Here is a 26736-nt window from a genome sequence, read left to right on the forward strand (position 1 = left end):
CGGATTTACCGCCAACAGCCTGTCATCACACATTTCCTGTCGGAAAGTCCGATCGTGTGTACGCAGCTTAAGACTTTGCACACATTTTGTTTTGATGCACCTGGAATGAATATAGCTGATGTAAAGGTATAAGTAGTTCAACAACTGGAATGGAATACAATGGAAATTGAAGCAAAAGGACTAGGCATTTTAAGCAAGGGTAACATTAAAGGTCTTTTATTTGTTTTTGTACATTTTTTGGTCCCTACAAAAAAAAAGAAAAAGCAGCAAACATTAGTACCAGTAGTAGCAGTACAACAGTAGTGAGAGGAGGTGTGCGCTAGACATGGAGAACGGCTGGATGCTTGTCTAGGTCTGGCTGGCTATCGGGAGAGGAACGGCACAATAAACGTCTAATTGGATTGGAAACGGCTGTGGATTAAGGTGTGCCAGATTCCACTCTGTACAATCAGGCAGCCTCACTGCGGAAGGAAGAACAGAACAACATGGTGAGTAATGTACAGACTCAAAGGGGTTCATTTACTAAAGGCAAATTGACTGTTTACTTTTTTTAAGTTGCACTTTGCAAGGGAATTATCCCCAGAGCTTCGCGAATGAGGCGAAGCTCTGCTAACGTCCATCTTCCAATCATGTACAAACAAAAAGGCAATTTTTTTTTCCTTGCATATTATTGGGTATTCTTTGCAAAGTGAAATTTCACCACATTCACAAATTTTGGCCAAATCTGGGCTAAAGTTTGGCTCAGAAAATCTTGAATATGCAGTTTAGTTCAGTTCCCAAACAGATAACTGAGAGCTGGAGAAAGTGCAGAAAAGGGCAACCAAACTGATAAGAGGCATGGAGGAGCTCAGCTATGTGGACAGATCGGCCACTGGACCTCCAGAAGAATGAACCCCCATCCTGACCAGGTCATTTTTTGCGATATGGCACTGTGTTACTTTAACTGACAATTGCGCGGTCGCACGGCGCTGTACCCAAATAAAATGTATGTCCTTTTTTCTCCACAAATAGAGTTTTCTTTTGGTGGTATGTGATTACCTCTGTGTCTTTTATTTTTTGCGCTATAAACAAAGAATGACTGACAATTTTGAAAAAAAAAAAAAAAAAAAACAATCTTTTTTACTTTCTGCTCTAAAACATATCCAATAAAAAATGTAAAAAAATCTAATTTCTTCATCAATTTATACCAATATGTATTCTGCTACATACTTTTGGTAACAAAAAAATCCCAAAAAGCCTATATTGATTGGTTTGCGCAAAAGTTATAGTGTCTTTTGGGGATTTTTTTTTTTTTTTACTAGTAATGGCGGCAATCAGCGACTTATAGTGGAACTGCGATATTGCGGCGACAAATCGGACACTGAACTGACACTTTTGACACTTTTTTTGGGTACCAGTGACATTATTACAGTGAGGAGTGCTACAAATATGCACTGTCACTGTACTAATAACACTGGCAGGAAATGGGTTAACATGAGGGGAGATCAAAGGGTTAACTGTGTGCCTAGCTAATGTTTCAGTGTAGTGGGGGAGGGGCTTTTACTGGAAGGCATGGATCTGTGTTTTTTGCTTCACAGGAACACAGGATCCATGCCTTCTGTACAGACAGAACAGCAATCAGTCTTGTTTCTATTCTATTTTATTCTCTTTGGAAGTGAGAAAACAAATCGAAAACTATTCGAATTCGAAAACTTTTCTAATTCAAATATAAAAACTATTCGAAATTGATTCAAAAACTATTTGAATCAATTCATGATTGGAAAAATTCTAATCGATTTGAATACGAATAATTGAAACAAATTCCGAAAACTAATCAAACAGATTAAACAAATGTATGTAAATAATAAAACAATACATTTTTTTTTTCGTTCTGCACATGTTTAGAATTGTGTATATGGAGGTTTTTTTTTTTTTCTATTGTGGAACTAGATGGACTTGGGTCTTTTTTTAACCCGACTAACTATATAACATTTAACTATGTAATAGAGTCTTGACTGTTACAGTAGGATCAGGGATTGAAATGATAACCCTGCTAACGACACCAACTTGTATGGATTTTCTAACTTGTGACATAGCACATATGTTTATATCCAATTACTTTCTTTTTCCCTGTTTTATTATTATGCATTTTTCTGTATTTTTTTTTCCTGGCACTGAACATTTTTTTCGATTTGTGCCATGTGCCTCAGATATAGGAGATCCTTCAATACTCTACACTGCTGGAGTACTCTGGTCTTCCAGGTTTGTTACATTGAATAAAACTTACATGACTTCTTTCTTAAATCTCTTCAAAGCTTCTTCAGCTACGAGTTCGCCGAACTTTGGATCCTCCATGGTGATGTGTCCAGGCACTGTGAAGGTGAAAGACTCAGAGTCGAAAAGTTTGACTGTGACAGTGGTGTCAGATGGAACCCCTCCGCTGGAGGAATAGGCCTGTGAAAAGAACATAGAACCGTTATTTATTACAAATAACGTATCTGATCACATGGAGGGTCACACCAATAATAATTATACCACAAGGACAGACAGACTGGTTAAAAAGATAGAAAGAGATGCGTGCCGCATACATGTGAGGTACAGTGGGTAAAATAAGTATTTAATATGTCACCATTATTCTAGGTAAATTTATTTGTAAAGGTGCTATTTACATGAAATTTTCACCACGTCGGTAACAACCCACACAATCCGTACATACAAAGAAACCAAAACAAATACGTTCAGAAATGAAGTTATGTGCAATAAAATGGAATGACGCAGGGAAAAAGTATTGAACACACTAACTGAAATATATTTAATACTTGGTACAAAATCCTTTGTTAATGACAGCTTCAAGACGCCTCCTATATGGAGAAACTAGTCGCATGCATTGCTTAGGTGTGATTTTGGCCCATACTTCCACACAGTCTTCAAATCTTGAAGGTTCTGTGGGCCTCTTCTAGGAACTCTGATCTTTAGTATTTTCCATAGATTTTCTATTGTATTCAAGTCAGGTGATTGGCTGGGCCATTCTAGCATCTTTATTTTCTTTCTTTGAAATCAACTGAGAATGAGTTGAAATGATAACCCATAAACATGGTATGTATTATGGCATCCAAAGAGTTCAATTTTGGTCTCATCTGACCAGACTATGTTCTTCCAGTATTTCACAGGCTTGTCTAAATGTTGTGCAGCAAACTTTAAACGAGCTTCAACATGCTTTTTCTTCAGCAATAAAGAGCGTCTTGCATGGTGAGCGTACATACAGGCCATGTTGAGTACATTACTTATTGTTTTCTTTGAAACAATTGTACCTGCTAATTCCAGGTCTTTCTGAAGCTCTCTACAAGTGGTCCTTGGCTCTTGGACAACTCTGATAGTACTTCTCACTCCGCTCTCAGAAATCTTGTGAGGAGCACCTGGTCATGGATGGTTTATGCTGAATACTCTTTCCACTTCCAGATTATGGCCCCAACAGTGCTCAATGAAACATTCAATAGTTTAGAAATTCTTCTGTAACCAATGCCATAAGTATGTTTTGCAACAATAAGGGTGCAAAGGTCTTGAGAGAGCACTTTGCTTTTACCCATCATGAGATGTTTCTTGTGTGACACCTTGGTAATGTTTTTATAGGCCATCAGTTGAGACTGAACAACTAGGGTGGTGGCAGTGGATGGATTGCTTCCCTCCCCAAAAAAATATACCACCAGCCGCCACTGCTTTGTAAGTATGGATTGCATGGTTTGTTACCGACATGTGGTGAAAATTTCATGTCAATAGCACCTTTAGAAAAATGTTTACCTAGAAAAATGGTGACATACAGTACATAAAGAAGGGAAAGGAAAGGGAAAAGAAGAGAGAAACGAAAGGAAAAAGGAGAAAGAAAAAAATGAAGGTGAGGGAGAGGAGAGGAGAGGGAAAAGCCAAAAAGGAAAGGAGGGGGAAAGAAAGAAAAGAAAGAAAGAACTAGTACTCACTGTAGACACTTGGAAGATTCCTTTCATGTCATTGTCAGTGAGGTTGGCCAGCCTGGACACCCAGCTGTACTGGTGACTCAGGTCCTCCAGGAGTCCAGTGGTATTCAGCATCTTCTCTCGGAATCTCTGCAGCAGATCATCATATAGCGTGGTATACTTCTCTGCTAAGCGAACAGAGTCTTCAAATTTCTCTCGCAGTTTTTCTTGCATCGTATTCTTCCCTGAGCAATCTGACATGGGCAAGAAAATAAGACAAATTGTCAAATATATCATCATTAAACTTTAGAAAGTAATCCCATCTTCCATAAGATACCCTTTTAGGTGGTATGGGACATCAGGCTGGAGAGGTTGCGTAAACCAAGCCAATTTACTTAAAGTGTGTCTAAACCGTAGAACAAAAATGCCATATATTACAAGTCCTTCGATGTGGTGGCTGCATTAGCTTTATTTTTTCCACTTTGTTCATCTATGGGGGAACAGTGCTGTCACACTAGGCTGCCCTCCTGATTTGGACAACAAATATGCCCAACACTCTTCATCTTTATTACAAAGGAAGAGGTGTTTTCTATCTCACAGGAGACAGCTAGAAAGGCTGATAACATTGTTTGAGATGTCAGTTCAGGATACTACCAGGACACTGCAGCTCAACAAGTATTTTTCTGTACTGCAGAGAATTTTCTTAGCTTGAAAAAAGAAAACAAATGCAGCCACATCTCAGGACCGGTAAGCTGCAATATATTCTTTTTTTTGTTCTTGAGTTTTGATCTACTTTAATGCTGACCACACAGATTGCTGTCAGGATGTCCTATCTATTTGCAGTTTGTTGCTCCAGTCTTTTGCATACACATATATGACTTGTTTTGAGGAAAGTTGATCACCCAGAATTAATTTTATACTGAGACAGCTGGTGCCGCATTGCGCTCACTCACTATGCACAAGAAGGCATGGTCGCCTAATATAATCTTGTATGTTTGTAGAAAGATCTTTTGTTAGATGTCTTTTGGATGATCTTAATGTTTATAGGCAGTTGTAGATGCGTCATGATTAAAGCTTCAGAAACTGGGACAGGATGATCTTTCTGGCAGATATAACACGTCCTGGGTCTGCTCCTTCAAACTGGTCATAATTGGAACACATGGAGAACTTGGATCTTAGAAGTGGTGGACCTGCCAAGCACTCTGCTGCTGATCTGAATGAAAAAATTGCTCCTGGTAGGGTACATGTCATTACCATTATACAGGGGGAGATTTACTAAAGTTGGAGAGTGCAAAATCTAGTGCAGCTCTGCATAGAAACCACTCAGCTTCCATGTTTTATTGTCAAAGCTTAATTGAACAAGCTGAAGTTAGAAGATGATTGGCTACCATGCACGGCTGCACCAGATTCTGAGTGCTCCAGTTTTAGTAAATCTGCCCCATAGACTCTGCAAGTGCAGTTGCTCCAGAGCTTAGTAAACTAGGTAAATCTTCACTTTGCAAAGAATACCCAATCACATGCAAGTAAAATGAAAAAAAAAAATGCATTTTTGCTTCCACATGATTAGATGATAGAAGTCAGCAGAGCTTCTGCTCATTTACTAAGCACTGGAGCAATTGCACTTGCAGAATGCAACTGCACTTTGCAAAGTGCCCAGTCTATTTGCCTTTAGTAAATCCAACCATAATGCCGCATACACACGATCGGACTTTTCGACGGGAAATGTTGGATGTGAGCTTGTTGGCTGAAAGTCCGACCGTGTGTATGCTCTATCGAACATTTGTTGTCTGACTTTCCGCCAACAATTGTTGGCTAGCAGGTTCTCAAATTTTCTGCCAATAAAACTTTGTTGACGGATTTTCCGAGCGTGTGTACACAAGTCGTTCGCACAAAAGTTCACGCATGCTCGGAATCAAGTACGAGCCGGAAGCGCTCGGTCTTGTAAAACTAGCGTTCGTAATGGAGATATCACATGACTATTGAACTTCCTTTTTATCGGCTCATCGTACGTCTTGTACGTCACTACGTTCCCACTTTCGTAATTATTGGCCAACATTTGTGTGACCATGTGTATGCAAGACAAGCTTGAGCCAACAACCTTCGAACAGAAAGTCCGAACGTGTGTACGGGGCATTAGTGTAATTTTTGTCTGATGCTTCATTCCTCTTCTGTCAGCATAAATCTCTTCTGACAAGTTTTCCTGACACCAAGAGAAAAAAAGGTGACAGGGGAGGATCTCCAACTGATTGACAGCCTCAGCTCTGTTCCTGTGTGCTGTGTGAAGGGGGGGGGGGGGGTTCTTTCCTCCAATCAGCTCTCAGAGCTCTCCTCACTGAGTTCTACAGAGTGTAACTTCAACTCTCCACCCCCTTTCCACCTAGTAGATATCCCGGGTATGATGAAGTTTGAAACACAAAATCATACATTATAATATAATAAATAAATATAAATAATTAAAAAAATAATAATATGATAATAATAAAATACATTTCCCCACAATTCACTATCGCTCAATTCTGCAAGTGTTCTAATTTACTATTGCTGTTTTCTAGCTGGTCTAAAGCCACTTTTGACGTAAAGGGACACTTTTTGGTTGCCATGGTATGGACAATCTCAGGTTTCCAGGCAGAAAGAACAGTATATGTAATATAAAACTGCATGCAGGGCATGGGCCAAAACACTGGGGACAAAAGGGAAGTGATTACAGTACTGTATGTGTTATGATTATTACATTTTTTTGAATTTGCCTCCAGGCTCCGCCCCCGTGCATCGCAACGGTCGCAGGAAACGGAGCCTGGCACAGAGAGGCTTCAGGCAGAGGACGGAGCCCGCAGACACCGCTGGGGGATATCGCAGGATCCTGGTGACAACATAAGTAACCTGCACCAGGATCCTGAGATGTAATCCCGAGTGTGGCTCTGGGTTACCGCTAATGGTGCAGAAATTTAAACCCGAGCCACACTCGGGAATACCGTCAGGGAGGCTACATGGATGTAGAAAAGACTGGAGGTAAACAGGTACAACCTATGTAGGAGGATTTGTTTCATCTCTGTGTATCACCTTAGGCCAGTCACTTCACTGGGTATATGTCAAGAGTTTTCACCATTTTAAGTATGAAGAGGACCTAATACATCTTGATAAAGAGAGTTGGCTTCTAAGATGCCTGTGTGTCCGACACTTTTTTAATATCCTTAATCCACATGAATCCATCCAGATGTTTTTTCAAGGATTGGTTTAGAGTGCGGAAGAGCTAAAACCTCGATTTGTTCTTTTTTTTTTAATTGCCTGTGTACTCCAATGGGAGATTTCCTCTCATTCCCTATTTCAGTACCTGCTGTCACTTATTGGGATGGGAAGTCAGAGAAAATGTAGCTCTTAGAGGATAAGTGCACTTTAAAATAAAGTGTATTTATCCTTTTTGCCCCCTTTCCCTTCCCCAGACCTAATCTAAACCACCCCCCATCCCCTCCACAGATGCATATTTACCTTGTTCCAAGGACCGCAATTCCACTTTCTGTTTAGGTTCAGAGGTAAAAGTCTTCACTGTCCTGGCCTTACCTGCGCATTACAGCCTCACAAACTTCTATGGGATCATCTCCGATTATCTCCAGACTCAGGATACAGTAGTCCCTTAAAGGTCTACTGCCCTAATGCCCAGGTAAGGCCAGGACAGTGAAGACTGAATCACAGCTTTTAGTTTGAGGTATCAAAAGCCCAAACGTTTTCATATTAGATGGAGAGAGAAATTGGTAAAACCCCTGTCAAGTTTTGTGTCATATTCAAGAGATTTCCCTTCACTTCCGATCCTTTATACACAAGTAGAAGTGAGACTAAATTTCTCCAAAGTTCCCCATTAGACAGACCTCACCAGAATAAGTGGTCCCATTGAAAGATTTATTTTCTTATTCAGTACTGGTAACAACTCAAAATGTTGGATTTTTGATCACCTTTATTTCTGGTGACAATAGCCAACAGGACAAATAGAGAGGGTGAATTTTCCCTAATCGAAACATAACAGCAATAAACATCTGACAGAGGCTTTAGCCTCTTACCGCTGTATCCAAAACCAAAAAAATAAAAGGTTTTGCTTTTAAATTTAAAGAAGCTCTAATTCATCCCCCAAAAAATCATAATGGCAGTTCCCTGCAAAACAAGAGGAACAACTCAGCTCTTTGGTGGCCAGTGTCTCCTACCTTTGCTATGTTCGAGTGCTTCAGACTCTTCAGCATTCAACACTCCTGGGATTATCCACACCTGCTGTACCTATTATGAGAGGCTACCACCATCCTTGCTGGATTTTTTTTTTCATTTAAATTATGAAGTATGTACCAGGAGGGCGAGAATGCCCAAAACTCCCAGGTGGACAGGAACAGAGCCAGGAGATATGGAAGGGAGACCTCAATGCTGGAGCATCCAAGCCATTTATGAAGCCATGCGCTCTGTCTATAACTAAAGCCTCGTACACACAATCGGATTTTCGGCAGGGAATTGTGTGATGACAGACTGCCCTAAAATCCGACCGTTAGTACGCTGCATCAGACAATTGTTGTCCAACTTTCCGCCAACAAATGTTGGATGGCAGGCTAGTACATCTTCGGCAGACAACGGTCTGTTGTCAGATTTTCCTATGGCGTGTACACAAGTCCGTCACACAAAAGTCAAAAGTACAAACACGCATGCTTGGAATCAATGCTCATCAAACACGACATTAGCACAAGGTCCCGAAAGGGTGGCGCTCAAGAGCTGAAATTCCACGTAGTACGTCGCTATGTTTGTGTTTGTTGACCAACAATTGTGTACCGTTTGTATGCAAGACAAGTTCCTGGCACACGCCCTTCGGACAAAAGTTTGACGCTCTGTTGGCCAACAATCCGATCATGTGTACGAGGCGTAGCCTCCCTGATGGTAATCCGGAGTGTGGCTCAGGGTTAAATTTCAGTCCCATTAGCGGTAACCCCTGAGCCACACTCGGGATTGCATTGCAGGATCCTGGTGCAGCTTTACTTACCTTGTCCCCAGGATCCTGCGATGTCCCCCGCTGTGTCCGTGGGCTGTGTCTCCTCCGAAGCCTCTCTGTGCCAGGCTCCATTCCCTGCGAGCGGCGCGACGCACGGGGGCGGAGCCTGGCGGCAAATTAAAAAAAATGTAAAAACCATAACACATACAGTACTGTAATCTTACAGATTACAGTAATGTATGAAATTATTTCACATCCCTTTTGTCCCCAGTGCTTTGGCCCATGCCCTGCATGCAGTTTTATATGATATATACTGTTCTTTCTGCCTGGAAACTGGAGATTGTCCATAGCAACCAAAAAGTGTCCCTTTATGTCAAAAGTGGCTTTAGATCAGCTAGAAAACAGCAATAGTAAATTAGAACACTTGCAGAATTGAGCGATAGTGAATCGTGGGGAAATTTATTTTATTATTATTAATTTATTTTTTTTTTTAATTATTTATATTTATTTATTATATTATAATTTATGTTTTTGTGTTTCAAACTTCATCATACCCGGGTTATCTACTAGACTCTTGTTTGGACAGATTTAAGTGTGTTATTGTTAAGAATTACAGACCTACAATATAAAACGCCAAATTTCCATGCAAAATAATTGTACCGCTTTCAGCACCTAAAATCCGAAATAATCATACCGCCAGGGAGGTTAAGGCTGCTTTCACACTGCTCGTTTTTTTGTAATTTGGTACGCATATTTGATTGGGGGGGACTCTTTTTTGGAATAAAGGTTCATGTTTTAAACAATATTACACTATGTGGACATTCCATTTCTCCCCTATGGCTCAATCCGAGCACCCAATAGCTTGACTGACACCTAGTGGACGTTCGAATAGGAGCGGTGGAGAAGTTTGTTTTGAACCAGGGCTCAATACAATTAGATTTCTGGTGAGTGCATCCCCATAGGGGAAGTTACCCCACACGTGGTGTTATCATATGGTGGAAGTACCCTACACGGAATGCAGTGAAAGTGACATCCTCTCCACTGCCCACATCATCCCATGCATGAACTGTATATGTTAAACCTGCTCTTTTTGAACAGTTTGAGCACTGCTGCAATAGTGACAGAGACTTTAAGTTTTAGTATATTGCCTTGATTGTTAGTAAAACCACATATGCGCATTTTCCCAGTTTTTTTTTCCATGTTTTTGCTGCGTTTCGCACCTGTGAAAAAAGGAGACGTGACTTCAAAACCACATGAAAAATGTGCGTTTTTGATGCTTTTGTCATCCAATTCATTGAGGAGGTGCACTTTTTGTGTGTTTTTTTTACCACACTAAACATGCACCAAAAATGAAGCATGCGGGACTTTTAAGAGCGCAACTGACCTGCAACTAACCAGTGTGAATTGCTCTATAGGATTTAATGGTCATGCATTTTTCTTCTGCTTTTCTTGACGCAAAAGCAGAAGAAAAATTGATTAGTGTGAAAGCAGCTTAAGATATAATTTTGGGTGGACTCATCCCTAAACTAAGCAAAGGGAAGCAGCCCATAGCAACCAACCAGAGTTCATCTGACACTGTAATGGTGGCACTCATCATATGTGGACACTTACCAACTGCCAGAATTTCCTTGCATTTCTCACACTGGTCCTTCATCCTTAAGCAGCTGGCTGTATTCCGCCTGAGTTCCCGACATACTGTTTTGTCATCAGTAGAATTAGTCATCCCTAAGAAGAAGACATTTAAAAAGAAATACATAGTGGTTAATGAGAAAACAAATGAAAAAGTACACTCCTGTGAAATATGAAAATGTTGCATTTGGAAATTGCCTACCTACTGATTTTTTTCTATTTTGCATAACTCCTAGGCCACCCTACTTGCTGAATAGTAGCTAGCATGTTTATTTTAAAAATGGCCCTGAATTTGAGATTTTATGACATTTAAAAATTTGGCACATTTATAAAACACACTTTTGGGTGTGAAGATTTTGCTATCCACACTGAAATATGGATTTTTGTTGATACACAAGTATAAATGAACTTTTTGTACAAGAGCACTTCTCTTCTTTTTTCTGATGGACTTTAGTGGATTATTTACGAATTTTTTTAACACATTCTTATTTACAGTTTTTGATATATATGAATTTCTTACTTGATTGAATATATGCACTGTATATTATTAGCTCAACACGTTTTTCAGTAATATTAATATGTATAATGTTTATGTGGACATTTTGTCAGTGCAGCTTTTTTGGTAAAAAAAAAAAATCGCAATAAGCGTATATTGATTGGTTTGGAATAGGGCGTAGTTTTGTGGCATTTTTATTATTTTTTTTTTTTATTAGTAATGGCGGCGATCTGCGCTTTTTATCATGGCTGTGACATTATGGCGGGCATATCAGACACTTTTGACACTATTTTGGGACCTTTGTCATTTATACAGCGATCAGTGCTATAAAAATGCACTGATTACTGTGTAAATGACACTGGCAGGGAAGGGGTTGAACACTAGGGGGTGATCAAGGGGTTAAGTGTGTCCTAGGGAATGATTCTAACTGTGGGGGGGATGGGCTACTACTCATATGACAACGATCACTGCTCCCGATGACAAGGAGCAGTAGATCGCTGTCATGTGACTAGGCAAAACGGGAAAATGTCTTGTTTACATAGGAATCTCCCCGTTCATCCGCTCTGTGACACGATCGCGGGCACCTGGCAGACACCGAGTCCGCGGGATCTACAATCTTAAAGGGGACGTACCTATACGCCCATTTGCCCAGTCGTGTCATTGTGCCAACGTATATCAACGTGCGCTGGTCGGCATGTGATTAACAAACAGTACATGACTGGCTCTTGAAATGTGGTTAATGCATGCACCACAGACGCACTTCAGAAGAGGGAAAGATGGAGAGCCGTGCTGTCCGGACCAGCATGGAGTCCAGGCAACAGGAAGTGATGTCAGAGTGGGCGGTACTTGTTTCAGAGCATGTTCAGTCGCTCCTTCTTCAAACCAATTGGACTGGGCATGCTCGCAACATGTTCCGCCCACTCTGACATCACTTCCGGTTGTCCAGACTCCATGCGGGTCCTGACAGCACAGCCCGCCATATTGGATCAGAGAGACAGTATTTACCACCGCTGGTCGGCTGGGACTTCCACCTGCAGCTGTCTTACTCCCAGGAGGCATCCCGCTGGACGTTATGGATTCATTGATATGCCTCTTTTTCATTTCCATCTTGTAAGTGTTTTTAACCCTTCCTTGTCATTAAAGTGTTTTATTACAGCACTTAGAAGCGCCTTCTTCTCTGCTTTTTTTATAAATAGTTATTGAGTCCTACAGAGTATGTCTAGTTCACTCCTGCTCACAATTACTACAAATGGACTAAAAGCACTTTTCTTTAAATTTCACATTCTCATGGGCCAGTACATCCAACACCACAAAGCTACACGTTTTTATTATATTAGAGTAAATTCTAGCGAATGGTCAGCAAATTAAATCCAGACATAAGAATGTTCCCAGGTTTGGCAATTTTTTTTATATAACCATACCTCTATGTCTTCAAGGACTTGAGTGTGTTGTTGATTTACTAAAACTGGAGAATGCAAAATCTGGTGCAGCTCTGCACAAAAACCAATCTACTTTAATAATTTTTCTCAAAGCTTAATTGAACAAGCTGAAGTTAGAGGCTGATTTGCTACCATGCACACCTGCACCAGATTTTTGCACTCTCCAGTTTTAATAAATCAACGCCACAGTGTCTAAGGCCTGATTCACACCTATGCATTTTTAGTGCTTTTTGCATTTTGCAGATTTGCACTACAAAACGTATTCCATAGGAAACCATGTTAAATGGACTGTAGTGCAAATCTGCAAAATGCAAAAGCACTAAAAATTAATAGGTGTGAATCAGGCCTAATGCCGCGTATACACGATCGGTTTTCTCGTCGGAAAAAGATATGATGGCTTTTCCGACGGGATTCCGCTCAAGTTTGCCTTGCATACGCACGGTCACGCAAAAGTTTGCTGAAATTACGACCGTCAAGAACGCGGTGACGTACAACACTACAACGAGCCCGAGAAAATGAAGTTCAATGCTTCCTAGCATGCATTGAATGGATTGTGCGTGTCAGAATTGCCACAGACAGTCGCATTTTCGGATAGGAACTTTTCCCGAGCAGGCTCTCAGTCTTTTTCTGGCTGGAATTCTGCCAGCAAAAGACCGATGGAGCATACACACGGTCGCATTTTCCAATGAAAAACTCTCATCGGTCTTTTGCGGGCCGAAATTCCGATCGTGTGTACGCAGCATTAGTGATAAAACATGGGTTGAAAGGGTATAGACCAGTGATGGTGAATCTTGGCACCCTAGATATTTTGGAACTACATATCCCAAAAAGCTCATCTACACTGCAGAGTGCATGAGCATCATGGGAAATGTAGTTCCAAAACATCTGAGGTGCCAAGGTTCGCCATCACTGGTATAGTCAAACAGGAACAAGCAACATGTAAAAGTTAGGGCAGGCAATGGACAGACAGACAAGATCTAAAGGGGTAAAACCACACAGAGCGCAGGTGCTGCCTTCACCTCTGTAACCTTTCCAAAATGTGCTCCTTCTTAACCATTGACATCACCAAGCTACTAATTCACTTTATTGTTATATCGGCTATTGTAACTCTGCCTTGTTGGCCTACCTCTACACAGACCACGTAGGTAAGCATTCTCTACTCTATTATGCATACTATATAATTATGAAATTGTAAAATGTTTTTTTTCATGGTTCTAAACAAGAAAATGTGTGGCTATGAAAAAAAAACTATTTAACATGAAAACAAAAAAAATTGAAAACATTTTCCCAAAGGAAATAGAAAGTATTGGCTGGAGTTGGGCTTTAATGTTTAGTCATAAAGGCATCAATCACCAAAACTGCAGCTTTACTATATTACTGTAACATAAAAACATAAAGCCCAACTCCAGGCAACATCATTGCATACCTTTATAGTTCTTAGTAAGTATTTAGTCTGCTGTTTAGTCATTTACTTCCTTTTTCCCCCAAAACAGTTAAAAAAGACACATTTTAAGGGCTGATTTTTTTTTTAACTACTTGCCGACCGCCGCACACCAATATACGTCGGCACAATGGCAGCGGTGGGCAAATGGACGTACCTGTACATCCCCTTTAATTTGCGGGCTAGTGGGCAGGAAGGGGGTAAATCCTTCCGGAGCTGAAGTGGTTAATGGAAGGCAGATATTGCTATCTGCTCTTTTCATTATACTCCATCAGGTTAGGCATATTGTGGTTCGTAATTTACCCATTCATAAACTGCAGGCCACGGTGTGGAGCACCATGTAGTTTTCTCTGCTTATTGCAGCAGAGAGATATATGTGATTGGAGAAGACCCAGGCATGTCAGCCTTGCTGATTTCAGCGGGGGCCAGAAGCACAGCAAGAACTGTACTATCCAGGAATACCAATGCCACGTAGCTCCATCGAACATTTGGTGTCGGACTTTCCGCCAACAAATGTTTGCTAGCATGTTCTCAAATTTTCTGCCAACAAGACTTTGTTGTCGGAAAGTCTGATCATGTGTACACAAGTCTGACGCACAAAAGTTCACGCATGCTCGGAATCAAGCAGAAGGAGCCGCACTGGCTACTGAACTTCCTTTTTCTTGGCTCGTCGTACGTCTTGTACATCACCACGTTCTCACGTTCGGAATTGTTGGCCAATATTTGTGTGACCGTGTGTATGCAAGACAAGTTTGAGCCAACAACCTTCGAACAAAAATCCACGGTTTTGTTGGCGGAAAGTCCGATCGTGTGTATGGGGCATAAGGCTCATTTTACATCTGAGCAGTGCAACTTTCAGGTGTTTTTATTGGAGAGCTTTTTAGGAAGTGTATTACAAGTAGTGTAGAAGCGTTTTACAGCTTCAAGTGTTTTTGTTTAGCCAAAAGAGAGCACTAGGGGGGAGGAGAGAGGGAGGAAATTAGGGGTGGAAGGTTGCTGTTTGAGCAAAAAAACACGAAACAAAACTCGTAAAAAGCTCAAGTCTTGCGTTTTCAGGCATTTCTATTGAAGTCTATGGGGCCAATAAAGCTTGTAATCTGACAAAAAAAAGCTTATGTACTTTTTTGAGTGACAGCCGTTTTGCTTCAGGTGACAGAAAGCTCATCTGTGAAAAGGGGCCATTGAAATGAATGGGATTTGGCTTGTTGAGCGTTTTAGAGCTGTAAGCTTAAAACAGAAAATCGCTCGGTTGTGAACAGAGCCTAAATGTCTTTTTATCATGTTTGAAGAAAGCAGACAGCAAATGGCAGAGGTAAACATCTGTGAAGCGCTCTTAACCTATGAAAATTATATGAATTAGAGATAGGCTTTAAATACATTTCTGGCTAAATCTCACCATCGAAGTGGGGTCCCTGTTGGATCATTTGGCGATGCCTCTCCATCATTTTCTGAGCAGCTTCGAAGAGAGAGTCAAAATTGCTGGTGAAAAAAGGTTCAAATAGAGGGGAGCGTTCCTTGCGGATACGCATGGCAGAGACCGGAGTGCTGATTCTCTGGAAGGGGAATGGTTCCCACTGGGGAAAACTGAAGCCCTGGAAAGGTCTGCTGAATAATGGCTTCATGTGGTCAAAAGCCTTCATGCTGTCCTGAAAGAGCTCATGCACGCTATCTTCTACAATGCTGTAGCCATCTTCGAAATCCTCCAGTGCCATGTGCTGCTGCTCATCTTGCTTATTTAGAGTGTCTATTCTCTGTCCATTGACCCAAATGGCAAAAGGTGAAGATCTGTTTAAGAAGTCTTCGAGCTGTAAGAAGAAAGGAACATAGTAATTTTCATTCCAATAAAGCTCTTAAATTTTTGTTGAATTTCCACCAGGTTCAGTTTGCAGTAAGGTGCAATCTGCATGGAGTTTTTATATTGAATCATTGAATGGAGCTATTTAAATACAACAGAAGGGAATGGAGGTATATGAAGGTGTCACTTCCCTGACTACTGTTCACATTTGTACATTTTGGCTTGAGATGTTGAACTCTGTAAACAAAAATAGGATTTATGTTACTTACCATAAAATCCATTTCTCTGAGCTCATTGACGGACACACCGCTCCATATTCAGAACCATAGGGTTATATCGCCCCCTACAAGAGTAGGACACTAGTCAGAAAAAACAACTTGGCTATGCCTATGGGCAGTCCTAGCTGGTATACATCCCCCCCTCTCCTATAGAACTTCAGTTTAGTAACAAGCAGTATCAGAAGTATTAAGACTCCATAGAGGTGTGGGTACTGTGTCCGTCAATTAACTTAAATAACAAAAATCCTATTTTCTCTTTTGTTCATTGATGGACACAGCACTCCCTATTCAGAACCCTAGGGACATCCCCAAGCAGTGCCAAAAAACACGAGGGGTGGGACAAAAGACCCCAGGACAAACAAAGAAGCCAACCAGGTAACAGGAGCTAAACAAATATACAACAGGAGCCCAATCTGAACAATACACCCCCAAAGAGGGAACAGGCCCTCTAAACAGTAGCCTGCAAAACCTTGTGGCCAAAATAAGCATCTGCTGAGGCCAAAACATCCACTTTGTAGAATTTTGTGAAAGTGTGCACCGACGACCAGGTGGCTGCCTTTCAAACCTGCGACACTGACGCCTGATGACGGAAGGCCCAAGAAGCTCTAAGCGCCCGAGTAGAGTGCACTGTCACAGGAAAGGGAGGAACCCGCCCCTTTATAGAATAGGCCTGAATCACCGTCCGTCTGATCCACCTGGAAATGTTAGCAGATGAAGCGGACAACCCTTTCCGTGGCCCATCTGTGATCACAAAAAGGGAGTCTGACCTCCGAAAAGACTCCTGCTGCCAGATACACCCGAACCGCCCGAACCACATCCAGGGTATCCAATGCAAATTCCTTGGGATGAGCGGGCCTGGGACACAAGGAAGCCGACACAATGGGGGTTATTTACTAAAGGCAACTCCACAAGTACAAGCTACAAGTGCAAAGTGCATTTGAAATTGCACTGAAAGTGCCCTTGGAAGTGCAGTCGCTGTAGATCCAAGGGAGACATTTAAGGAAAATAAAAAACAGAATTTTAGCTTGCACATGATTGGATAATAAAATCAGCAGAGCTTCCCCTCATTTCAGATCTACCCCTCAGATTTACAGGGACTGCACTTCCAAGTGCACTTTTTAGTGCAATTTCAAGTGCACTTTGCACTTGAAGTTTGCACTTGAAGTGCAAAGTGGATTTGCATTTCGTAAATAACCCCCAATGCCTTCATTCACATGGAAGTCAGAGACCACCTTAGGTAGGAACGATGGGCATGGATGAAAAGCCACTTTATCTTTGTGGACCACCAAGTAGGGAGTACGACAAGATAACCCCACCAGTCCTGACACCCTGTGAGCAGAAGTGATAGCCACCAAAAACCCTTCCTTCTGTGACAGCGTAAGCAGGGGAATCTCCTGAATATTCTCAAAAGGAGGTTTCTGGAGAACAGAGAGCACCAAGTTCAAATCCCACAGCGGTAAAGGAGACCACACTGGTGGAGTCAGGTGTCAAACCCCTTAAATGAAAGTATGCACCAAGGAATGCATGGCCAAGGGTCGCTGAAAGAAGACCGCCAAGGCAGACACCTGGCCCTTGATGGTACTCAAGGCCAACTTCTGCTCAACATTTCGTTGCAGGAAGGTCAAAATCCGAGCCACCGAAAAAGATTGAGGGTGAACACCGATCGACTCGAAATGTACGCTTTCCACGCACGATGTTAAATCTTTCTAGAGGTAGACTTCCTCACCTTCAGCATAGTCGGAATCACCGACCCAGGCAAACCTCTCTTCTTCAGCACCAGGCTTTCAACAGCCAGGCTGTCAAAGCCAGTGATTGTAAAGCAGGATGGAAGATCAGCCCTTGGGACAGCAGGTCCACCCTGAGAGGCAGCCTCCAAGGGACGTCGGTGACCAATCGTACTAGGTCAGCGTACAGAGACCTGCGAGGCCAGTCCGGGGCCACCAGAATGACTGGAACCCCTTCTGCCTCGATCCTGCGCAGAAGCCGTGGAAGAAGCTTGAGAGGAGGGAAGGCATAAATCAGACAATATTGACCCTACAGGGCCACCAGAGCATCTATGGCGTCCACCAGAGGATCTTGTGATCTTGCCACAAACCTCTGAACTTTTCTGTTGAGCCAAGACGCCAATAGGTCCACCTTGGGGGTGCCCCACCACAGACATATCAGATGAAACACACGTCCGGATGAAGGGACCACTCCCCTTTGTCCAATGCCTGCTGACTGAAATAGTCCGCCTGCCAATTTTCCACACCTGGAATGTACACGGCAGAGAGGGCTGGAACCTAGCATTCTGCCCACTGGAGAATGCCGGAAACCTCCAGAGCCACCAACACACTTTTTGTTCCACCCCGATGATTGACATAAGCCACTGCATGAAAGTTTAGTTCACTGTTAACAGGAAGCTATGAGAGTTGTTGGTCAATTTAATCCATTTTTTGAAAGTTACAAGTTTATAAGCAAGCATTTAGTATTTTCTTAGAATTTGTTTTAAAGCAGCAAGTGTCCTATTCTGTTGATAAAAAAAAGTGTGCATTTTATGCTATTATTTCTCCTGTTTCTATTACAAAGCATAGCAAAGTGTTTTACAAATAAAATAAAGTCTTTTTTTTTATTTATTGTTACCATTTTTTTTAAGGATAAGCAGACACATAAAAAAAATATATATAGATAAAAAATCAGCAGTAAAATATTAGCTTAGGAAATAAGGGAAGGAAGGGGTTCATTTGAATTGATTAAGATTAATTTATGGTTACTAGGGGGTTAAAGTGGTTGTAACTTTATGTTACAGGTAAGCCTATATTAAGTCTTACCTGTAGCTAACAAGGATATCTCCTAAACCTGCACGGTTTAGGAGAAATCCCTGTATTTGCATGTGCCTACGTAATGCGGCACATCCGCACTTAAGACAACTGAAGCAATGGCACTATATGCCGTTGCTTCAGTTGTACTGTGCCGTTCCCGCGTGCATGCGCGGAGTGACGTCATTGCGACTCTGGCTAATCACAGCGCTCACTCCGGGACAACATGTCGGCGGTTGGAGGGGGAGACGTGGACCGATGCGGGGGCTTCGATCTGAGGTAAGTAATACATAATTAGCTAGTATGCTATGCATACTAGCTAATTATGCCTTTGTCTTGCAGGGTTTTTTGTTTTTTTGCTGAGGGTGTACTTCCTCTTTAAATAGGAACAAAGTGTGGTTTATTTACTAAAACTGGAGCGTGCAAAATCTGGTGCAGCTCTGCATAGAAACCAGCTTCCAGTTTTTTTTGTCAAAGCTTAATTAAACAAGCTGAAGTTAGAAGCTGATTGGATGCCATGCACACAGCTGCACCAGATTGTGCATTCTCCAGTTTTAGTAAATCAACCCCTGTGCATTTTATAACTTGCATTTGCTATGAATTAATCAGTTAAGTCACAATAAAGCAATAATAGCATTGGTGAATTGTAACTCTTATTGACACTGCAGAATCTGTTCTGTAACCATTAGTTTACATAGAAGCAGAAAGATCTGTTCCTGTGTAAGTAGAAAAAGTTTTTGACAGCCAGGAATTACCAGTACATGCAGCTAGAGAACTGTAAGGGAATAGGAGTTGCTGGGAGTACTACACATGTCCCAAGTATTTAGACCAGGGGGAGCCCAGCTTTTTGAGGAGCGAGGGCCACTTAAGCGACCTGGTAACTGGTCGTAGTCCGCAATGAGTGGAGCAGGCAGATGACAGGTCCGTGTCCGCTCTGCACATGGACACAGCCCACTCTACTCTATGGGCCCTCCAATCCAATCCACCCAGATGGAAGAAGACAAATCCCCTTCTGTTTTTTTTTAGCGAATCAGAGGGTCCGATTGTTGAATGGAGGGTCCGATTGGGTCGGACCAATTGTATACCTCCCAACATTTTGAGATTTGGGGGACACCTACTAGCAAACGTATGTAGGCATAGGACACGCCCCCTGCCACACCCCCTTAAAGGCGATATAACCAAAAAAAAGGTTAATTACATCCACGAGGGCTTTTTTTACCACTACTATTCCTTTATATTGGCTTTTAAAATGTACGAATGCAGCAATTTAGAATTTGGATGAAAGCAAATTAGCACTGGGAAACGCTTTTTGAAAGATAAAAAGTGCATTTTATCTACAACTATATAGATCAGACCAAAATGAGGGACAAATGAGGAAAGAGGGACAGAGGGACATTGCTCGAAATCAGGGACAGTCCCTCGAAATCAGGGACAGTTGGGAGCTATGCAATTGTGTGAAAGGGACCTAGGGCTGCTGTTACATTGATACACTGTGCTTTACCCAACACCACGGGTGCAGCGCAGTGCACCTGTGGCTTTCCTGCTGGTTAACTGCACTTTGACATAGACTTCTATTATGTCCTACAGGCGTGGTGCACTTTCTAAAAGCATGCTAAACCCGCAGGTAATAACAGAAGTCTATGGCTCAGTGCACTGCGCTGCACCTGCAGATCAGTTTGAAAGAAGCCCAGTAACCACTGCACAGATATGCCCTGTGACAGACCTAGCCAGAACAGAGGCTGTTGGAGAGGACTGTATGCAAGCCTGTTGCCTTTTGATTATGGGCCCTGGATTTTCAATGGAACAATACTCTTTGTGAGGTGAATGAGAAATCCAGTCTGAACTGTACTAATTCGGACTCAGTCGTGTATATATGTATATATTGTATGGGGACTCCTTACTGTAGATTTGTGTCCCTGAAGAGGGAGGGGGGATTCCTCCAGCAGCCCCCTGCTGATAAGACTGATTCATTCTGTTGGGACACATCCTGTGAGGAGATGCTGGTGTCATCAATTCCAACTACCTGTGTTTAGGTTAATTGAATGAGCTGATGACATTGTCCTCTATGCAATGTAGGAGACGGGACGACTCCTATTGGAGCTGCTATTGTGTTGATATAACTGTGTGAAGCTCGGTGACCACAAGTCTGGGCAAAAGGTCATGTCTCAGTCACCTGGGCTGTATAAAGGATTAGATAATTAGCTCATGTTAATTAAGTTACAGTTGTATTGTTAGAGAAGGTTCCAACGGCATATAAAGTCTTGTCATTTTGATTCTAAATAAAGTGAGTTCTTGGTAGCAACAAGCAAGTGTCGTCTTGTTTTGTGCTCAGAGAGGTTGGGATATCTGTATACGGACTGGGAGGAAGTGGTATATGACGGAAGCACTCAAGCGGATTGTGGGACGTTCTGTGACATTGGTGGCAAGCAGCGGGAAAGCTTCCTGAAGTCTGGGACATCCAAACCTCCAACTGGATCCAAGATCAGCATAGCAGACTTCAGTCACCCCAGCGGAGATATGGACCTGGCATCAGAGTTCCCGGGGCTGCTGCGGAACATCCTTTCAACATACACCAGGACTGTGTCTGAGGATGAATACCTGGAGCTTAGGCAGCAAATTCGGGTGGAGCTCTGGATTGCAGCCCTCCGTCTCGCTGGTATAAAACAGGGCAAGTGCTTTCCAACCCAAGAGCAACGGGCCAGTGACCAACGGGCATTGCGGATGGCATTCCTGGGAGAGCAACCCCAGGAGCAATGGGTGACTGAGTTTGACAGGTTGGTCCAGCAGGAGATAGAGCTGGACAATTGTTATCGGGCTCTGCAATGGCATGCAGAGGAGGGATATTTAGGGGAGACAACAGAATGCTCTCCGGAGGGATATGACTTTGGCGGCCCTGGATTGCTGTGGGAGAGCCTTACAGATCTTTTTATGTTTGGCGATGAAGGGGAACCTGACCTTGAGGACCTGAGAGACTATAGAGAGTCTATGCTCGGTCTTGCAGGGGTCTCAGAGCTCAAACCTGATCTGGACCATTTGCTAAGGAAGGAACAGCATCTGGAAAGGGCATACAGGAAACTGCTAGAACAAGTTCAGCAGCATGCCAGAGAATCGGCAGTGGAAAATCCGGAGATTGCCGTCCCCAAACCTGAAGTGCTGACAACAGGGCAGAGCTCTGCTAATCTCTGCCCAGAAATGATAGCATCTTCTGGGTTCCATGGACAGGAGATGGTGAACCTCTATCCCCAGACATCAGTTGCAGAGACATGGGATTTGATAGACTTTTCTGCTGAGGAAGAACAACCTGATGAGCCTCCAGCAGAAGAGCTGCTATCAGGGCCAAAGTTCACTGTGTTCTGCCCAGCACCAACAGTGGCTTCGGCCTTCTTGAGAGAAGAGGTAGTCAGCCTTTCTCCCACAACACTGACAGGGACATGTGATTTTCTGCCAGTAGCATCTATGGAGTTAAAACAAACTTCTCCAGCTGAAGATCTGGTAGCTGAACAGAGGGTCCAAGACCTCTGTCCCACACTTTTACCAATTCCAGAGACTGGGGATTTAATAGACATTTCTGTAGAGGAGGAACTACCTGGCAAACCCCCAGCAGAAGTGCTGGCAACCGGACAGAGGGTCCAAGACCTCTGCCCCACACCTGCAGCAATTGTGGAGGCTCAGGGTGAGAAGATGGCAATCACTTCCCAGCAGCAGATACAGGGGGAGAAGGGAGAGGAGGTGTGTGTTGTCCCTCCCCAACAGTTGGCCAGGGTGGAGGAAGCGGGCTTTCCTCCCCAGCAAAGATCCATGCACCTGGGAGACAGTACCATCGACATGTCGTCCCAGCAGCCAGATGAGGGAATGGAAAAGGAAGCAGCCGGCTCACCTCCCCAATGGCAGCTACACAGTTTGGGAGTGGAGGAAGCCAGCCTCCTGCCCCAACGGTTAGCCGGAGCGGAGGATGCGGAGTCCCCAGCAGAAGTGCTGGCAACAGGGCAGAGTGCTACCAACCTCTGCCCAGCACTGGCAACAGCTACAGAGTTCCAGGGAGGCGGGGCAGTCGGTCTCCCTCTCCAACAGTTAGCCTGAACAGATGGTGTGGGGTTTCCAGCAGAAGGGCTGGCAACAGGGCCGAGGACTGCTATACTCTGCCCTCAACTAACAGAGGATGGATTTCCTGTGAAGGTGGATGGGACTTCAGTCTCCACCTGTATACCCCAGGGATGCTGGGCAGTGGGCCCAGATCCCCAACAGCATGACAGAGTGAGCCCAGACACCCTGTCTTCTCTCCAGCGGCAGAAAGGATTCCAGGGAGAAGGGCCAGTCCAGGCCTCTCCCCAGCGGCAGATATGTTCTCTGAGAGAGGCAGAGGTTGGCTGGGTGAGTAATGCTTTGTTTGGAACAATTTATTTGGGGTACTGTGTGGGTACAGGCAGTAGAGGACTGGAACTATGGACTAACTTCGGAGTCAACCCGTCTGGGGTCTCCTCCTGTGTTAGTCTCCTGCCGAAAGGGGAGAAATGTGACAGACCTAGCCAGAACAGAGGCTGTTGGAGAGGACTGTATGCAAGCCTGTTGCCTTTTGATTATGGGCCCTGGATTTTCAATGGAACAATACTCTTTGTGAGGTGAATTAGAAATCCAGGCTGAACTGTACTAATCGGACTCAGTCGTGTATATATGTATATATTGTATGGGGACTCCTTACTGTAGATTTGTGTCCCTGAAGAGGGAGGGGGGATTCCTCCAGCAGCCCCCTGCTGATAAGACTGATTCATTCTGTTGGGACACATCCTGTGAGGAGATGCTGGTGTCATCAATTCCAACTACCTGTGTTTATGTTAATTGAATGAGCTGATGACATTGTCCTCTATGCAATGTAGGAGACGGGACGACTCCTATTGGAGCTGCTATTGTGTTGATATAACTGTGTGAAGCTCGGTGACCACAAGTCTGGGCGAAAGGTCATGTCTCAGTCACCTGGGCTGTATAAAGGATTAGATAATTAGCTCATGTTAATTAAGTTACAGTTGTATTGTTAGAGGAGGTTCCAACGGCATATAAAGTCTTGTCATTTTGATTCTAAATAAAGTGAGTTCTTGGTAGCAACAAGCAAGTGTCGCCTTGTTTTGTGCTCAGAGAGGTTGGGATATCTGTATACGGACTGGGAGGAAGTGGTATATGACGGAAGCACTCAAGCGGAGTGTGGGACGTTCCGTGACATGCCCATATAGTATATACACTGCGGTAATAAACGTACCTTTAATAACAGTCTTCCATTCAGGTATCGTCAGCTGTTGCTGTCCTAGGCAGATTGCATTTGGTATCACACGGCCTGTGACAGGAGCAGGTGCTATACAGGAAGCATCAGTTTATGCGGCTCTGCTCCGCTGCCGCTTGCTTCCTCTACTGTCAGCTTCATTCACAACATTGATGCTCTGGGATGGCAACCCACGATCTTGCCAACCCAGCGCTAGCCCAGAGAAGGAGGTCATGGACCACATCTGAGGGCTCCGCAGGCGACTAGTTGGGCACCCCTGATTTAGAGGACCTGTTTATAGGTATGTGTAGCATGTTCAGTGTTCACAAACCTCCACAAACTTGCACAGCAGCTCTGAATCTGATTGGTGGGATTCCGTATTGGATAAACATATTGAGCGGGGTAAATAGTGTTCTACGGTGTAAATTACCCTGTTACATTGGTGTTCAGTGTGAATTCCCCCTTTAATTGGTGGCTTGTATAAACAACCTTGTTACATCAGTTGTCACTGTAAATGTATCTTTTACTGGTGTTCACCTTGTACTGGTGTACCTTGGAAAAACTGATTGTGTGTGCTCCAGAACTCTTTGGATTCCATACTGTATTAAAAGTAAAGACATAAATTCACCTGACGTCCAACCAGCCCCGATCCGCTTCTGCAGGTCTTGGAGTAGAACCTGACGCAGGTCTGTTTGAGGCAAGGCTTACATTCCTCCCACAGTGCCAGCATTGTGTCATTGCAAATTTCCTGGGTCTCGGAGAGCTGCTGCTCGGACTCTAGAGCTTGCTTCAAAGCATCCTAAGAATAAAAAAAAAAAAAATAAGTTAAAGTGTTTGTTAACCTAAAAAAAAAAATAGAGATCCTGCTCCCTTAAAGTAGAAAAGTAGAACTATAGGCAAAACTTTTTTTTTTTTCATTTTGGATAGAACCAGGGAGGGTTATAATCCTGTCCGTTTTTTTTTTTCCGCCACCTGTGTCCCATTGGGAAGATTTCCCTTCACTTCAACAGAAAGTGAGAAAAAATCCCTACAAATTACTAGTGTTCATATTGGAAGATTTCCCCAATTTAATCCCCAATTTTGGACAACCCAAAATTGGGGATTAACTTTAACTTTCACTTTTAATGATTATGGTAAACAGGACAAATAGAGAGGATGAATCTCCTTAATGGGGGCACAGACAGCAAAAAAAAAAAACTGACAGGGGTTCTAATCACACTTCACTCTATCCAAAACAGAAAAAAAAGTTTTGCCTTTAGTTATATTTTAAAGCAGCTTAAACAGCACAGTGCTTATGCTGTCTAATCTGCCCCTCTCTAAACTGTAAAAAACCTGGCTGATCCTGCCACTTCCTCTGTCCCCCTCTGTGAGCTGACTACGATAATCAGGGCTGCTGAGCCCTGACTACTGTGGTCAGAGTACATCCCTCATCCGCAGCTCTCCTCTCTGCTCTGCTCTCTTGCCCTCACCCCCTCCTCCCTGCCTGTCAGCTCCGTGTCTGTGTCTCTGTCTCCGCCCCCCCTCCCCTCCCTTGCCGCTATTATTAGAAATAATAAATAGAAATGGTCACTGCCAGCCCCTCTATTATAGCTAGGCATGCCTCATTGTATATGTCTTTTATTAAAACGAGGCATGTACCTACCTTTTTAAAGCTATCCTCAGGCCGGTCATGTGACATGCGGCCGCTCTACATCTCCGATCAGGGCTACTGCGTGAGAGGCTGAGCGGCCATGTGACCTCCCTGGCTGACATCAGAGGGAGATCTCAGCTTCTCCTGCTGTAGCCCTGGATCGGAGGTGCAGAGCGGCCGCAAGTCACGTGGCCGGCCTGAAGATAGCTCTAAAAAGGTATTTCATATCTTGTTTTAATAAAAGACATATACAGTGTGGTATGCCTAGCTATAATAGAGAGGCTGGCAGTGATTTACAGGTTTGGGTTAACAACCACTTTAAAGGGATAGTTTAGCTGCCTATGTAGATAAGGGATGTCTGTAAATAAAAACAACCTGTGCATCTCTGACTAGGGTTGAATAATGCCCTTGCTATAGGTGGAGGCCATTTACATACCTCCAGAAGCCTGACTGGAATACTCCCAAGATGTTGCTAGGGCATTGCTAACTGAGGTCTAGTCATTACTGTTCACATTCTCCATCACAGGAGTGAGATTTCAAGCACTGAGCTCAGGTTGCAAAGAAAGAGCAAGTGAGGGGGTCTAAATCAGAGAAAAAGCTCATTCCTGTGATGGTGGAGATGAACAGTAACAACTTGACCTCGCTTAGCAACGTCCTTGCAGCATCCTGGAAGTCATTCCAGTCTGGCTTTGGGAGGTATGTAAATGGCCTACACCTATAGAAAGGGCATTATCCAACTTAAATCAGAGCTGCACAGTTTGTTTTTGTCTATAAACACCCCTTACCTGCATAGGCAGTTTTTGTAAAGTTGAACCCTTTAAAAAGCTTGTATCATGCTGCAGTAAACATCAGCAGAGAAAGCCTAAAACACAGGCTCAAGATCCACAATATATAGATTTGATAGATAAACGAAGTGAATGAATGACCTCCTTGTTCTTCTTGGTCTCCTCCAGCGTGCGAAGGATCTTCTGATGCTCTTCTCCAGTTTGATCCATGAGCTGTTTCATCTGTCGGACTCCATTAACAGCATTCTCAAACTGTTCAGTGATGTACTTTCTTCCCTCTTCTGAGATTTCTGCAGAACAAAGACAGA

General features: G+C 43.2%; 1 protein-coding gene across 2 annotated transcripts in view; it reads right to left on the reverse strand.

Moving 5' to 3' along the window:
• Window positions 1–200: 200 nt before the first annotated feature.
• The window catches only part of LOC141139208 (clusterin-like), a 58019-nt gene continuing 31483 nt past the window's right edge, over window positions 201–26736 (reverse strand). For both annotated transcript variants that reach the window (XM_073625127.1, XM_073625126.1), the window contains 7 exons: window positions 26570–26718; window positions 24642–24812; window positions 15288–15696; window positions 10498–10611; window positions 3954–4183; window positions 2267–2433; window positions 201–461 (listed from right to left, as the gene is read on the reverse strand). In XM_073625127.1, coding sequence (XP_073481228.1) covers window positions 449–461; window positions 2267–2433; window positions 3954–4183; window positions 10498–10611; window positions 15288–15696; window positions 24642–24812; window positions 26570–26718 — 1253 coding nt within the window. In that variant the 3' untranslated portion in view covers window positions 201–448. The remainder of the gene's footprint in view (window positions 462–2266; window positions 2434–3953; window positions 4184–10497; window positions 10612–15287; window positions 15697–24641; window positions 24813–26569; window positions 26719–26736) is intronic.

This window comes from Aquarana catesbeiana, linkage group LG04, assembly GCF_042186555.1.
Source record: "Aquarana catesbeiana isolate 2022-GZ linkage group LG04, ASM4218655v1, whole genome shotgun sequence".
Lineage (NCBI taxonomy): Eukaryota > Metazoa > Chordata > Amphibia > Anura > Ranidae > Aquarana > Aquarana catesbeiana.